At 61.9% G+C, this 16098-nt stretch overlaps 1 protein-coding gene across 12 annotated transcripts in view; it reads left to right on the top strand.

Annotated features, from left to right (window-relative positions):
* VAV2 (vav guanine nucleotide exchange factor 2) overlaps positions 1-16098 on the top strand; it is a 171752-nt gene that overhangs the window by 125634 nt on the left and 30020 nt on the right. For 8 of the 12 annotated variants that reach the window (XM_040225563.1, XM_040225561.1, XM_040225571.1 and 5 more), the window contains exons 5-9: positions 4260-4362; positions 6079-6093; positions 6979-7077; positions 8707-8775; positions 9355-9455. In XM_040225563.1, the coding sequence (XP_040081497.1) occupies positions 4260-4362; positions 6079-6093; positions 6979-7077; positions 8707-8775; positions 9355-9455 (387 nt within the window). The remainder of the gene's footprint in view (positions 1-4259; positions 4363-6078; positions 6094-6978; positions 7078-8706; positions 8776-9354; positions 9456-16098) is intronic. The other 4 variants (XM_040225568.1, XM_040225567.1, XM_040225564.1 and 1 more) reach the window with 1 other exon arrangement.

Below are 16098 nucleotides of genomic sequence, written 5' to 3'. Positions count from 1 at the left end.
AAGCCTTTTGCATAGAAAGATACACAAATGTCCGTAAGTACACGGAAAACTTGTCAGCATCATTAATCATTGCAGGAATGCAAAATAAAGCCACAATTCTATCTCACTACTTGCACACTCTAGTGGCTAAAATTAAAAAGACTGGAAGTTGCCAGAGCTGGAAAGAACTGGAGTAACGGTCACTCGTGACACTGCTGCTGGTGGCGTGAATGCTGCAGCTGCTCGCTTTGGGAAAATGCTTGGCAGCTACTGATGAAGCTGAATGTGCTCACCTCCCCTTTGGTCCAACAATTCCACGCCTTGTGGAATTTCATTTCCAAAGGAAACGAGAGCATATGTCCACCAAGAAAAAGGCAAATGCTCATTGCAGCTTTTATTTACGATAACCAGAACTTGGAAGCCACCCAAATGTTCATCAAAAGGAGAATGGATGTCAAATTGTGGCACATTCATGCCCGTGGATTGAGACTCAGCTATAAAAAAGGGATGAATTGCTGATGGGGGCAGCAGCCTGGATCTAGGGGCATGATGTTGAGGAAAGGAAGCCAGGCCCAGAAATGGGCACGACACACGACGCTGTTGATATGACATTCAGAACAGCCGAAGAGAAAATCTACGGTGAAGAACAGTCAGAGGGGTGACGGGGAGGGGATAATCAGGAAGGAGAGGAGCTCTTGGGGGAGATGAGAGCGTTCTTCAGTGTCACGGGGTGTGGCTGCCCTTGTCAGAATGGTGCAGCTCAGGGACACCTCAGTCTGCGCGCAGTCCTGCTCAGCTGCCCGGTCATGTCTGACTCTGCGACCCCGTGGACTGTAGCCCGCCAGGCAAGAATTCCGGAGTGGGTTGCCACCTCCTTCTCCAGGGGGTCTTCCCAACGCAGGGATCAAACCCGCGTCTCCTGCATTGCAGGCAGATTCTTTACCACTGAGGCACCCGGAAGCCCACATCTCAATCTGCACAAACCCTGAAAATGGTGGAAAGCCTGTGTTGCGGCATTCCACCCTGCGCTCAACACACAGCCGTGCCCTGTGGAGATCGGCGCATGCCTAGTTAAGCGGGTGGCGCCAGAAAAGAGGGGGGCAGAGGAGGGGCTTGTCCCTCAACACCTTTTCTAGGACCCCACGGTCCACACGGGCGTCCAGGTGTCTTTCAAGTCCCGTGTGTCCTGGAAGCTTTGGAGCCTCCAGCCTTCGCTTTCCTCTCCCTCCGGATGATGCCGCGGCTCTGGCTGGGGCTCCCAACAGGGCAGGTGTCCGCCTCGCCCTAAGATGGAGAGACCTCCTGTTCCGTTTCTCTGAGAACCCTCTGCGCCACGTCATCAGGGCCTCATCCAGCGAAAGCATGCCGACCAGCCCAGCTGACCGGGAGGCTACAGGACAGGAGCACGGTGTTCGTAAGGCATACGGCCGGTTCCCTGCCCATCCGCCTGGCTCTCCCATCTGCCTGATGGACAGCTTTGGGCTCAGGTGCATCTTGAGCCCTGATTCAGGTTGACTGGTGGTGGGCGCTTCCCCGGGGGAGGTCTTTGCTGAAAATGATTCCGAGCGAGTTGGGGTAGAGTCCTGGGGTCAATGAGGACATTCCCCCACATGTGGGATGATAAAGGGGGCTCTTCTTGGGCTGGCAGATTGCTGCTCCTGTACCTGATGACCCCACAGACCCTTTCAAGGCTGACGTTCAGTCATTTTGATTCATTTCATTGGCTTTTGGAATATTTAACCATCACGATCCCCCTCACCCACCTGACTGTCTTCCACTGGCCCGTCGGAGCAGAGCAGATGTCTGTCTGCAGATGGTGGGGTTGAGAGCGTGCCCGCCTCCCCTCTGTTCCACGCCGTCAGGATTCCAGACAGCGCCTTTGTCACCAGCCTCGCTCGGCTGACGACAGAAACCCCAGGATGTCTGGCACCCTTAGGGAAGAACCCATGCAGGTCCCTGCCTGAACCCAGGACCCGGGCGGCCGGGGCTACAGGAGCCCCACTTCCTTCGGGGGCAACACCTGGAGGGGCGGGGGGTGATCCGTGTGAACGCAAGTGACCGTTCCCAAGGCCCACCTTGGGGGACAGATACCCTCCTCTGCCTTCTCGTAGGTTCTGACGGGAGCTGAGGGCTCTGTCACCGTCTGGGTGCTGATTTGCACCCCAATTCTCGGGACTGCTGATGTCCAGACACGCAGCTTGCTGTGGAGGGTGGAGGGCAGGCGGGAGAGGGCAGGAAGGACGGGGCTGGCTGAGCTCGCCCCTCGCCCCTCCCCGTAGCCGCCGCAGAGCCTCAGTGTGTGACCCTAATCTGTGAAATGGGGCCAGCGCTCCCGCCTCCTAGGCGGCATTGAGTTGAAAAGCAGACGCGTGTTTTTCGAGGCCCCCGTGTGCTCTGACATCCTGCCCGCCCCTCCGTGGGTGGGTGGCTGCTCACATAAGCGTTGGGGGGGTCCATTAGCTGGCGCAGCACCGTGCGATCTGACCGTGTTCTCTGCCCGTCTTCTGCTTCCTCACACCTGGAGAGGTTGTGAAACACCAGGGGAGGTTCCCAGAGCAGCCACATCCCGTCCCGCCCCCCGCCCATCAGCTGTGGGGCTCTCACCAGGATGGGCGCTGGCTGCCCCCGTCCCCGAAGAGGCACGTCCGATGCTTCTACTCACTGCCCCATTACAGTGAGCTGGGCTGGCGTCCAGGGGTCCAGGGAGACCAGGCCCCTCTGGCTGCCTAGGTCTTCCGTAGAATGGCATGGCCTCCTCTCTGCTAGGTTTGCAGAGAGCTCTCTCCCCAACCCCAGAGGCCCCCGCCTGCCCTCGCCTCTAGAACGGCAGCTAATATTCAAGAGCTCGGTTTGGGACGTGGCCAGAAACCCATTCATACGAGCGGCTGGTGTCATTTCTCCTCTCTCCTCGCCCCCGTCCGCCGACTCGAGCAGTGGTCCACCTCATCCTGATGCCGTTCGGAGGAGAACTTGGCTAGCCCAGCTTCAGCCCAGCGGGTGGGCTGTACCCCGCAGAGAGGCGCCCGGGGGCTGGCGTGGGCCTCCGCAGTGAGCTGGCCTGCTGAGACCCCCGAGGACAGACCCCACAGCAGGCTGAAGAGCTGGCCACCCAGGCCCAGTGGCGCCCCAGGCCAGAGTGACCCCTGGGGTCAGGAGTGGGCTGTGTGTGACAGGCTTGTGGGAGCTGTTGGACAGTCGCATCGGCTCATTTGCTGATTCAGTGAAAGTTTATTGAGCACCTACCGTGTATCAGGCGTGGAGATCAGAAGGGATTACGAAGCTGGGTTTCATCTGTGGGTGAGACAGGCTCACCCACAGCCAGGTATGGAATAATTGGAGGTGCCGTGAGAGGAGAGCGCTGGGGAGAGTCCGGGATGGCAGACTGGGCGGAGGTCCCGGAAGGCCTCTTGGAGGTGTCTCATGACTTGATTCTTGCAGGTCAGAGGACATGACTTGCTGGTCGAGCTCATGAGCGGAAACAAATGCCTATTGAATTATGTATCGAGCAGTAACCTTGTGTGCGCGCTCAGGCAACTTCAGTCACCTCCAACTCTTTGCGACCCCATACATTGTAGCCCACTGGGCTCCTCTGTCCGTGGGATTCTCCAGGCAAGAATTCTGGAGTGGGTTGCCGTGCCCTCCTCCAGAGGATCTTCCCAACCCCGGGATCAAACCTGGATTTCGGGCACTGCAGGCGATTCTTTACCGCTGAGCCACTGGGGAAGGCCAGTAACTTCCTTGCTTGTTTGGAAAGGCACATTGCAAGCTTTGTGTCCCTCTCTGCTCGGCTCCCTGACCTCTTGGCAGGGAAGATGTCCATGTGTCTGCGACTTCTGCACTTTGACCTTCACACTTGGACTGCAGGGGCTGGGGAGACTCTGGGCTGAGCCGAGAGCTTGCGGGGCTCCAGGTCCCAGGTGTGGGCGCGGGAAGGGCATTTTTGATCCCCAGAGCTGGGCACCACCTGTTAAGGCAGCATCTTGCCCCCAGCCTCCCGTCGGGCATCCCCAGCATTTACTAAACGACTGGGATGGGTGCGCTTTATCGTGGTGGAAGACCTTCCAGAAGGGCAGCAGGCAGAGCCCAAGGCTGCCTGTATTTGAGATCCCAGAAGCCTCGGAAGGCAGGTGCTGCACCCCGTCTCTGGACTGGGAGATGGAGGCTGAGATGGAGGCTCTCGGTGGTCCCGACGGCCTCTGCTCTCCAGGAGGCCCCCGCGGGCTGGCGCCCCCGGTGGCCGTGGCTTCAGCCCCCGCCTCTGCCCTCCTCTGCCCCGACAGTGAGCACGGCGTGGGAGAGGACATTTATGACTGTGTCCCGTGCGAGGATGACGGGGACGACATCTACGAGGACATCATCAGGGTGGAGGTGCAACAGCCCATGGTGAGTCCGCCCGCCGCGCCGGGCAGCCTCTGCGCCGACCCCGCAGCTGAGCCCCCGAGAGGGCCCGGCCCTCCCCAGCACCCAGGCGCCCCTTCTTTCCTGTGAAATATTCCCGGAGACTGGGAGGTGCCATCCCCGCCACCCCACCGCCCCGGGCACGTTGCCGTGGAATTCTCCCCCAGAAGGCGTGCAGGACCCCGAGTCCCTCCTGCCCGGGGAGCCTGGGGCGGAGACTCAGTGCTGGCCTCAGGCAGCTGGACCCCTGCCCCGCTGTGCAGAGGCATGAGGCGCTGTGGGCTCAGTCAGCCGGCCGGGCACCTTCCCGCACAGGGGTGTTCATTTCCAGCCGTCGGCAGTCACCCCCTCGACGCCTGTGTGTGCAGCTGCTCAGCTGGAGAGGGGGTCCTTCCAGGCCAGGATGGGAGACGGGGACCCAGTGGAGTGGACTCCAGCCGCCTTGCATCCCCAGACTCCTGGGGGTGGGCGAGATGCCCCTTGACAACTCTAGAGGCTCTTGCTGCCATTTGCTTTCACCAAAGAAATGCGGGGAATTTCTCCGAAAGCAAGTTTTAGTGTTTTCCCTCAGTGTGGGGTTGAGCACTGGTGATGCAGAAACAGGACTTTCAGAGGCCTTGTCCTCTGCCGGGAGGCGCCGAGATGCCGGCAGCCAGCTCCCAGAGAAGAGGTGTCTCAAGGGTCTGAAGGTGGATTTCCTTCTCCACGATCACCAGGAATCTCGCTCTAGAGAGTCAGGGGTGTGTCTGTGACCCCAGGTCTGCCCCTCCGCCCAGGCAGTCCTGCTCCTGAACCTTCCAGGGAAGTGGGCTCGGGGGGCTGGAGGTCTCCCCTTTGCCTCCCTGGAGCTGGTCTGAAAGGCAGGCCCGCCTCCCACATTTGGCAGCAAGCTGAGGTTGGGGTCCGCTCACTCCCCAGTCTTTGGAAGCGGGGTGTCTGTGGGTCAGGGAAGGGCATGAGAGTGCAGTTGCCCATGTGGTTCTCTGGGGGCACCCCGCCCCCCCCAGCTGGCTCCTGAGAGACCGCCTCCGCCCCTGGCCCACAGAAACCCTGGGACCCACTGCTGTCTGTGGTCCTGAAGGGACGTACAGAACCCCAGGCATCTGCAGGGCTGGGGGGATGCCTGCCTGTGTCCTGGGGACAGGCTGGCGTCCCACCTGCCTGGTGACGCTTAGCTTCCCCAGGCTTGGTGCTGGGCTCACACCGGTCCACCAGGCAGGGCGGGCCTCCTGCCACATGGCAGATCCTCAGAGACAAAAGCGGGCTTTACTTCCTTCCCCATCATGTCTGGAGCTATCTGAACAGTCTGAGTGGAAGGTACAGGGGATAGTGATGTCTCTAAAGGAAGATAAAGCCAGGGCATGGCAGGTGCCATGCAGAGCCTGGCCCGGGATGGGGGAAGGTGTCACCCGCTCAGTCCCAGTCTGTCCCCTGTCCCAGCCTGACCACTCCCAGTCTGTCCTGTATCCCAGTCTGTCCCGTATCCCAGTCTAACCCCATCCCAGTCTGACCTCTCCCAGTCTGTCCCCGTCCCAGTGCTGTCCTCTCATCTCGCCGGGCTGGCATTCGGCGGGGGGGCGGGTGTGGCGTGATCCCTGGCTCTGGTGTCTGTGTCAGCGAGCTCCCTGGCCTCCCCAAGCTCGGCTTGAGTAAGAGCAAGCACTGCTAACTGGCCTTTCTGTTTCTTCCGCACGCTTTCAGATTAGATATATGCAGGTAAGTGGCCGGCAGAGGGGAGGCCCCGGCTCCGATCTGCCAGCTCCGTCTTCCTGCACCTTCAGGAAGCCTCAGTCCTCTTTGCAACAACCCGGGACCCCTCCCCAGGGAGACACTATCGGGCTCCACATTCTTAGATGCAGTTTTAGGGGGTCGTGGACCCTGAACACCAAGTTCCCAGGCTGAGCAGGGCTTTGGGCTCTGGGAAGGAGCCTGGGTCATGTGCCCACTTGACAGGCTGCTTTGCAGCGCTGTGGCCCCAGCCAGCCCACTCGAGGCCCCGGGGCGTTTCTTGGAAAAGAAGGATGACGTCAGGGCAGGTTTGAGTCCAAATGGCCCATGTGTCGCCCGTCCAGTATTCTCTCAGCCGAAAACCTAAGGAGAAGGCCTGGACCGTCCACAGTCACCCCTGACAGTCATCCCCTCCGCGGCTCCTTCCCCGGCCCCTGTGGCCACGTTATCTTGCTCAGTCCTGCCCTAGAGGGCCCCCCACAGAGGCCTGTCCCAGGGACCCCTGCCGATGGGCTCTGAGCTCTGCAGTCGGAGATCGCTGGGTGATCCCTTTCTCCAAGGCACTGACAGTCTGGGACGGTGGGTCGGTGGACGTGGGTCCCCAGGGAGCTGGTCAGAGCCTCTCCCCGTGCGCACAGTGGGCGCTTTAAGCATGCGCCGCCTGCCGCGTGTGCTGGAGGGAGTGGCCAGCCTGGTAGGGACCTGTCACTTCTGTGCTGTCGCCGTCCTCAGGGTCATACCACGCCCCCTGCGCTGCCAGGAAAGAGGGGAGGGGCACGCCGCCCCCCATCGCACCCGCTCCGCACTCGGCGACCCTCCAGCCGAGCGTTGGGCACGGCAGGGTCCGGGCTGATGTCCTGTGTCCTCCCCTAGAAAATGGGCATGACAGAGGATGACAAGAGGAACTGCTGCCTGCTGGAGATCCAGGAGACGGAGGCCAAGTACTACCGGACGCTGGAGGACATCGAGAAGGTGGGCGGGGCCGCCGGGGCCGCCCCGGGCCCCTGCCTCCCGGGGGCCTCTCGCCAGGCAGGGGCTCAGGGCAGTGGTGGCAGGCGGGCACAGGGCCTCTCAGCTTTGTACCCCTGCGCCCGCCTATCCGGAGAGCACCCTCACCTGTCGTCTGGCCCCTGGCTCCACACAGGCTGTGGGCTTCGCCCAGGCCAGTTTCCTGGGAGTCCTTGGTCCCGCCTCCCACCCCTCGGCCTCAGCTCAGACCCGAGACCGTCCTGAGCTTGTTTCTGCCACTCCTTCCAGCCTAACACTGGCATTGTGACCGCTTCTGCTCCTGAAATGTGCTGAGCCAGGCTCTTCATGGGTGCATCCTAGCCCAGAGCTAAACGCCTTCTGCATACACTGCCACCCAGGCCAGGCACTGAGTGAGCTCTTTGTGAGCACCGCCTCACTGGGTGCCATCTGCACTCAGCCTGCCCTCCGTCAGCAGGGCGCACAGCAGGGCCAGCCCGTAGGTGGCTGTGAGCGCCCCGCACCTGGGGCTCTGCTGGGCCCGATGCTGGCGGTCTCTGCAGCCCCGCTGGCAGACGGTGTGATCAGTGCTGTCTCCCCGCCGGCCTACCCGGTTCCTGGAGGACACAGGTGGGCTTTCTCCCCGCTTCCTGTGACCACTGGCTCCGTGCCGTTTCCCTGTCACTTGGCATCCTCATGGCAGTGCTTAGAGGTGTGAAAGAACCAACATTGCTTTCAGGAGAGACCATGCCCGCTTTCTTTGCAGAGTAGGGCCAAGTGTAGCCGTCATGGGGATCCCTAGGTGGGTCCCCACTGTTCGGGGCACACAGGAGCCTCCAGCCAGAAGTCCTGAGATGCCCGCGGGGACGATGGTGTTTGTAACCCTTCCCAGCCCCTCAGCTGGGTCTCAGGGGAGGAAGCAGTCCCAGAGGGGGCCGCCGCCCAATGGGGGAGAACTGTTCAGGTGCATCCCGCGACCACGAGTGCAGGGGGACAGCCTTCTGCTCACGCAGCGGCCACGGAGAGGGCCAGGTGGCTGGGACCCTGCGGGGGGCAGGGAGGGTGGCCGGCCGTTCCCTGAGGGGCCTCCAGGGCCGGTTCCACACGTGGGCGCCTTGTCTAAAGGCTGCTCCTGTGGCAAGTGGGGTGGAGTGCGCCTTTCTGACGACAGGCCTGGGGGGACGCTCGGAGCAGAGGCCCAGGACCTGATGCCGGGAGAGACTTATGCTGTGTGTCTGGCCTCGCGTGCACCCTTGGGGGGATCCTCATTTTCCCCAAATGTCTCAGACAGCGACAGCAAAGCCCGCCCTGGTTGCCTTCGGGTTGAAGTCCAGCGCCACGTGCAGGGGGCCCCCCGTGGAGCTGTGCCCACCTTGGCGGGGTGGGGGTCCGGTGCTCACACTGATTCCCAGGCCGGACCCCGCCCGGCCCACACTGGGCTCACCCCGCAGAGTGGCTCTCGGGTCTCCCCAGAAAGCCCGAGCTCTCCAGGAGGCACGGAGCCTGCTGTGTGCCGAGCTGAGTGGCCGCCCCGCGGAGAGCCCGTTTGTGGACGCCTGACCCTGTGAGGCCGTTAGCACCCCCGAAGCCCCGCCAGCTCCAGGCCAGGGTGCAATGAGGGCTTCTCTCTTGCAGAACTACATGGCGCCCCTGAGGCTGGTGCTCAGCCCGACGGACATGGCGGCCATCTTCATCAACCTGGAGGTGAGGGTCCCGCCCCGGCTCACTGTGTGGGGGCCGCCGCCCTAACCCGCTGCGACGTCGGGCGGGCTCCAGCTTGAGGGGTCGTGGAGGGCTGGACCCTGGTGGTCCTCCAGGGCCCTCGAGGTTTTCTTAGCAGTGGAGGGGAGTGGTCCCCTCCCCCTCTCTGAGCACACTGAGCCCCTCGCTGCCCTGTGGGGTCTGAACAGGGACACAGAGGATGATGGCCGCCCCTCTGCTCTGGCGTGGACGCACTTCCCCGGGGCTGGGCCCCACTTCCGCGGAGGAGAGACTCGACCCTCAGAGCCCGTGAGCCCCTTCGCTCCGTCACCCAGCGGGTGGATCACGAGCGTGCTGGCTGGGGTCGCTCCTTGCCTGGGGTTGGCCACGGTGTGTCTGGACAGGCTGGTGCGGCTGTGGCCGGCTGTAGAGCGCAGTGGATCGCACCTGGGGTGGCGCACCCAGCACCTGGCCTGCGCGTGGACGTCCTTCCAACAGCAGCCCCGAGAGGCTTGACCGGAGCCTCTGCATCCCCAGCCCCGCCCTCCGAGCCTGCTCACACGCAGTCGCTTTTCGTCCCAGGAGCTGATCAAGGTGCATCACAGCTTCCTGAGGGCCATCGACGTGTCCATGATGGCGGGCGGCGGCTCGCTGGCCAAGGTCTTCCTGGACTTCAAGGAGAGGTGAGCGGACAGGGCCTCGGGGCGCCTCCGGTTCTGCCCTGTCCTCACTTGTAAACTGAGGAAACTGCCCTCCCTGCCCTCCCAGCCTGGACGGGAGGGGCCTCACGGGGGCCCTAGCAGCCCCTTCACCTCTGTTCCTGGGGGTCTGGGGGGATAGGGACCCTCTTGCCATCAGGGTTCCCCGCTGTGCTGTGGGCCCTCGAGGATCCGGTGCCAGGGGATTCGGGCTCTGAGCCTGGTGGGCGTGGCCCTTGGAAGCTGCTGCTGTAGGAACCAACCCCCCTGCAGGCCTGAGGGAGGGGCTTCAGGGGCTCCGGGTGCCCCGGGCTGAGGACACAGGCCTGCTTCCTTGCCAGAACGCCACACCTGGACTTCTTTATCAGTTGCTCAGGGGCAAGGATGGCGTTTGTGCCCCTCGGTGCCGTGTGGGTGACCAGAGGCCGGGCCTGGTCCCCAGCCACTGAAGGCAGCGGCGGCCAGCTGTGTGGAGGGGCCGAGCCCAAGAGGCTGAGCGGGGTGCAGGCAGCAGCTGTGGGCGCGGATACATGGCCATCCTGGTGTAAACCAGCTTCGGCCCTGAACTTGGGGAGACCGTTGTTCTGGGTCCAAGAGCACGGAGCACTGGGCCTTCCAGTGGTGCCCGGCTTACGTCTGAGCGTCCGCAGCCTCGGGGCAGATGTCCACGGGGCTGAGGGGGTGTAGATGCCCTCGTCAGGACACGAGGCAGCTTCTCTCCTCCGGGTCCCGCCCAGGCGGTTGGACGGGGTTTGGATGCAGAGAGGGCCCCGGCCTCCAGCCCAGCAGCGTCACCTGCAGTCCTGTGCCCCTTACGTGCCCAACGTGACGGCCGTGGTCCGGGATCCAGGCTGTCGGGGGAGAGTGACAGCTTCAGGAATCAGTGCAGTGCCTGGTCTTTACACTGATATCGTGTGGCCTCTGAATCTGTTTCATTCTTTGCGTTAAGCCTCTGTTTTGTCACCCCAGCTGATGGAGGGGGTGCGGAGGTGGCCTTCTCTTCCTGAGAATGGCCTGCTGGAGCCTGGCGGTAGGTGGGGGGGGGTGCGGCGTGGAATCGGGATTCTGGAAGCTTCTAGCTGAGTGCGGAGGGCAGCTGTCAGGATGGCTCTGCCATCCCAGCAGAGATCTGGGCCTCTGCTTCCCTCCCTCACGCCTCTGCTGCCAGCTCTCGAGGACGAGATGCTGATGAGGACGAAGCCAGGTGATGTGGTGATGTGAAGTGGGGCTCACGAGAGGCCGGCCCTATGGGGGGCCCGGGAGACAGCGGTTTTAGCCACTGAAACCTCAGGAGATCCACCAGGGGACGGGGCCTTGCTTTCTGTCCATCATGGGGTCTTTGGAGGAGGAGCCCACAGAGTTTTATCTTCATGGTGCTTAGACCTGGCTGCTCGTTGAAGCCGTGGGAGCTCGTTAACAATCCCGATTCCTGGGGTCTGAGGAGGGGTCCTGAGAGCTGTAGAAGGCCTCCCAGGGGCTGGTGGGGACCCTGGGTTCTTGCCACCGTCACCTGCAGAGGCTCCCCTGCATCATCCGCCAGGGGACTCTCAGCTCACTCGGAACCCTCCTGCCCAGATGGCCACCGAAGGGCGCCTTCACCTGGGACCCCCTGAAGGTGCCTCCCCAGGTGCATCCAGCTCCGGGCCAGGCGCTGTGCCCCCCTGAGCAGGCAAGGGTCCTCGAACCTGCTCGCTCAGGGGCCAAGAGTTGGGGGCTCCCAGGAGCCACAAGACAGCCGCACTGCCTGTGTAAACGCGTGTGCAAGGGGCGGGGAGCGGACAGGGTTCCTCCGGGGACCAGCGGATGTGGGCCAGCTGGCTGGCCCGGGCGAGGACGCGCAGATGGAGGCTGGGGGTCGGGCCAGCTCTCTAGCCCACCCTCTGCCCCCAGCAAGGTTCTCCTCTCACCTGGCTGCAACCCACTGTGCCAGATAAGCCCACGTCACAGTGCCCCGCTGGCGCACTTGAGCTTCAGACTTGACCCTCGCCCAGATGGTGGGCGCAGCGCCTCATTCGTGCCGTGCCTTGGCTGAGCGGGGGCGGCTGTGGATGAAGCGGGACTCTGGGCCTCTTAACCCAGCTCAAGGGCAGGTGGCCGGGGCATAGATGGATGGTGTGCCCTCTCGGAGACCCTCCTCGTCCTCCGTGCCAGGCCGTGGCTGCCTGGCCCCCGCAGTCCAGTTGGCCCATGAGCAAGACCCAGCACCCACATCCCCGCACGACCTCGGGCTGACCCGCTCCCAGGCCTCCTTTCCTCAGGACATGATGGATATTTCCACCTTGGAGAAAGGCAGTGAGCTGAGAGTATCCTGGTACCAAGAGCTCTGCGGACCATCACCCCCTGCAAGGCCTTGGGGACCTGGGTCCTTTTGTTGGGGCCCCTTTGTGGGAGGAGCTGGCTGCGTGTCATCAGAGTGTATTGGCCAAATCGCTGCGCCCACCCAGCGTCCACCTTTTCTGGCACTTCCCTTCAATTTCTGAGTCAGCGATGACCCTGATGTTCACTGATGTTTGCTGACTTACCGACTCCACAAACATTTTTGTGCAGCCCTTGAGCATTTATGGAGTGCCTGCTGTGTGCAGCCCCTGAGCATTTATGGAGTGCCTGCTGTGTGCAGCCCCTGAGCATTTATGGAGTGCCTGCTGTGTGTAGCCCATGACCATTTATGGAGTGCCTGCTGTGCGTGGCATTCAGACTCTGGGCCAAGGACATCGTGGTGAACACAGCTGGCTCAGCTCTCCCTGGGAATGAGTCCACAGACAAGACTTATTATGGGCTGCACGAGAGCAGGGGGAGGGGAAGGGACTTGGAGCCAACGGTGGGGGCCCCTGAGGACCTGGGTGAGAGCGGACCAACCCTGAGGCCGTGTGGGCAGCAGAAACTGAAGGGAAGGCCCTGGTGGGAGCCGGGAGCTCTGTTCTGGAAACTGGGAGAGGCCAGGGGAGCAGGAACGAAGGGGGTGTAGAGGCGGCTCTCTCAGGAGAAATCCCAGGTTCTGGCAGGCTGAGAGAGGGATTCAGAATTTTTTAGCTGAGGGCAGGAAAAGCCACTGAGCAACTCAAGGGACAAGATCCTGGCAGCTCATCACGGATGAAGAATGGGGTGGCATCCGAGTGTGGTATGACGAGTGCAAAGTGGCAGAGGACAATCACCTCCCTTTTTCTGGAGGTTATACTCCCGTTAATGTGGTGTTGATCCTTAGACAAGGCAGATACTCCTGTTAACCACATGGGCCTAAAGAGACGTGTCCCACCCAGAGGGACAGGCTCTCAGGAGAGGTTTACATTAAAGTCAGACTGTTTGTGTTTATTGCTGGGGCTGACCGAGGTGGCCCAGAGCCCGACTTCTGAGCTGGTGGCCCGGTGGGAGGGCAGGAGTCCTGGCTTTTAGAAGTGACTCCCTGTGGGGCTTTGCACAAGTGCTGCTAGGAGGATGTCATTCAGAAAGGCAGGTCCCCCCTAGCCAGGACCCCAGGGGTTTCCGTGAGCGTCTGGAGAGGGGTCCTGGGTGGGTGAGGCTTCCGTGCCCTGTGGCTCCTGCCGGCTCCAGCGTTAGGTGGGTGGTGTTGTGCCCTGACTGTGATCTCCATTCACAGGGGCAGAGTCTCTGGGGACCTCTCGTCTCAAAGCCCGAGGTTGGGTGGTCCTGCGTGGGGACGGCCCTCTCCTACCCTCCTAGAGCCCCCACAGGGGTTCAGGTGGCTGCCCTGTCTGGAGGGCTGCCCTGGACCCTCAGCTGGAAAGGCCAGACTTCCGAGACTCTCCATATCTCCCTTCCCAGATGGGGGAGCTGAGGGCGGGAGAGGGGTGGGGCTTGGGCGTGCGGGGGTTCAGCATGTCCCGTATCCCGGGGCCTGTCGCCGGCACCCTGAGCGTTTGGGGTCGTGTGTGCTGAGGCAGAAGTGACGCAGTGAGGAACTGGGCCGTCAGTCCTTCTGGGAGACGCCTGCGTGCTTCCCTTTATGGGGCCGCAACCGAACCTTCTGGGCTAAATAACACAGCCCTGGTGCAGAGCCACACGGAGCTGCTGACGAATGTCAACCGGCTCAGGAAAGGGAGGCCGGAAAGATGACGGCGCCGGCTCAGAGGACGGTCTGGCGCTCTGGCCGCGGTCAGTGGGGATAGATGTTAGGGAGGAGGTGGCCACGTTAGAGACAAACCAGTCCGTCTCCTCCCTGACAAGAGCGCCGAGTCCTCCGGGTCGGTTCTGCACTGTGACGGAAGCCGTGTCCCGAGCAGTGTCCGACGAGGGTGCATCAGGCCAGGTCAGAGAAGGCCGCCTTCCCCGGGGGTCCCGGGCGCTCCCGAGAGACCGTGAGCCATGAAGCCCTCCCTGCCCGCGTCGCTCTGCTTCCCCGTTTCAGAGACTTTTACTCAACAGCAGTAGATTTTTGTGGATTGAATGAAGGTCCATGAACTTCACTTCCTTCACCGACTTCCTCCAACAGACTCAGAACATCCTGTCAGTTTCTCTGGATTTTCAAGGAAGAGTCAAACCGCCCCCAGACTCCACAGCCCAGGGAACCTGGCCTGGGGCTGGTGATCAGACGTCGCTGTGGTGTGGACGGAGGGCCAAGGGGTCAGCATGAGTGTCCCGGGGGCCGTTGCTACAGATTCCCGCAAACTCGGAGGCTTAACACATCAGAAATCTAATTCTCTCTCAGGCCTGGAGGCCAGTGTCCAAAACTGGTCTCGCTGGGCCCTGCCTCTCTGGAGGCTGTGGGGAGGGGCCTCCCTGCTGCTCCCAGCGCCCGGGGGCCCCAGATGTCGCTGGCTTGTGGCCGCAGCCCCCAGTCTGTTCTCCATGCTCACTCAGCTTCTTTCTGTGTCTCTGGGTCCTTTCGTCTCTTATAAGGACCTTGTCCTCGGATGCGGGGCCCACCCTAGTCCGACGTGATCTGACCACGACCCTGTGGGCTGTGATTACATCTGCAAAGACCCTGTTTCCAGGGTCACATCCTGAGGCCCCTGGTGGACATGCCTTTGGGGACCGCTGTCCCACCCAGGACAGAGCATCTTGGCCGGTCAGCTGAGTCCCTGAGCAGATCCCGTCCCGTCTCAGCGGGGCCAGCTGCAGTCGGAGGCGGGGGGTGTGTGCAGCCACAGCTCTGCTCTGCAGTTGGGTGGCGGTGGGGTGGCCCTGGAGTGCTGGCTGTTGGACTCAGAAGAGGCCTCCCCACGGGCTGGGGAGACTGGGCTTGGGAGCCACGTGGGTTCTGGATTTGCTGTGGGATCCGCCTGGCCACTCCCTTGCTGGTGACCTTGGGAGTCTGATCACCTCCCAGAGCCTGAATGTGCGTATAAGTGAGCCTGAGAGCAGGCGTGCCTGAGAGCAGGTGTGGGTACGTCCCTTGGTCTTTGCTGTAAGTGGCCGTGGTCAGATTCCACCTGTCACCTGTTTACGGATGAACATGGCTACTCACAGCCGAGTGTGTAAGGGCTGTGCCAGCCGGGGCTCCAGGCTGCATGCTGGCACGCGGGGAGAAATGAGACCCGCCCCTGGAGCTCAGAGCTGGTGGCGGGCAGGGGGCCCAGTCACCTTTGTGGACCCCACCAGGCTGGAGGACAGGGCTGGGGAGGGGCGGGGACACAGAGCAGGAAGTGGTGAGGCAGGGTGTTGATGGATGAATAGACGTTTTCTGGCTGGGAAGGCTCCAGCTGTACTGGCTGGTGTGAGGGGCGTGTGGTGAGGAGAGCAGGGCTGGGACCTGCTGCCCACACACTTTGACCGCCAGAACCTCGGGCTGAGTGAGCCGGGGGAGTGCCGAAGGCAAGGGGGCGCCCCAAGGCTGGCCGCTCGGGTGCTCCGGGCTCCAGGTACTCAGGAGCAGGTCTCCAGGTCCCGGGAGGGAGTCGGAGCTGCTGAGGAGCAGGGGGCCTCTGTGCCTGGCAACGTGGGCAGTGCCTGCTGGCCTGTGGGCAGGGCGTTCACTGCCCATGTAACTGTCCCTCAATGTAGGGCGGCCCTGCCTTATGGACCAGCACAGCTTGCACAGAGGTCTCTGGGTCTCCAGCCCCTGATCACTTCCAGAGATGATGGGTCTTAATCAACTTTCAAGTGAAAACTCTCAGTTTAATAGCAAATCATTGGAGTAGAAAGGTTTGGGGAAGGCAGGTCCCCATTTCCCCCACGGTTGGCAGCCCTCCTCCGGGGCAGGGAAGGGAGAGAACACAGCCTCACGGAGAGAACTCGCGAGGAGCTGTCGCGGGGAGAGACCTATGGCTTGTCATGAAAGCGGAACAGACTCACACCAAGTGTGTGTGTGTGTGTGTGTGTCTCTCTGTCTCTTTGTCTGTGTCTTTGTGGGTCTATGACTCTGTGTGTGTCTCTGTGTGTCTCTGTCTCTTTGTGTATCTGTGTGTGTGTCTCTGTGTGTGTGTCTCTGTGTGTGTCTCTGTGTGTGTCTCTGTGTGTGTGTGTCTTTGTGTCTCTCTATGTGTGTTTGTGTGTGTCTATGACTGTGTGTGTGTCTCTCTGTGTGTGTCTCTATGTCTCTGTGTGTCTCTGTGTGTGTCTGTGTGTCTCTCTGTGTCTCTCTGTGTGTCTGTGTGTGTCTATGACTGTGTGTGTGTGTCTCTGTGTGTGTGTCTCTATGTCTCTGTGTGTCTCTGTGTGTGTCTGTGTGTCT

This window comes from Oryx dammah, unplaced genomic scaffold, assembly GCF_014754425.2.
Source record: "Oryx dammah isolate SB20612 unplaced genomic scaffold, SCBI_Odam_1.1 HiC_scaffold_25, whole genome shotgun sequence".
Lineage (NCBI taxonomy): Eukaryota > Metazoa > Chordata > Mammalia > Artiodactyla > Bovidae > Oryx > Oryx dammah.
This window is presented reverse-complemented; position numbering and strand designations above follow the sequence as displayed.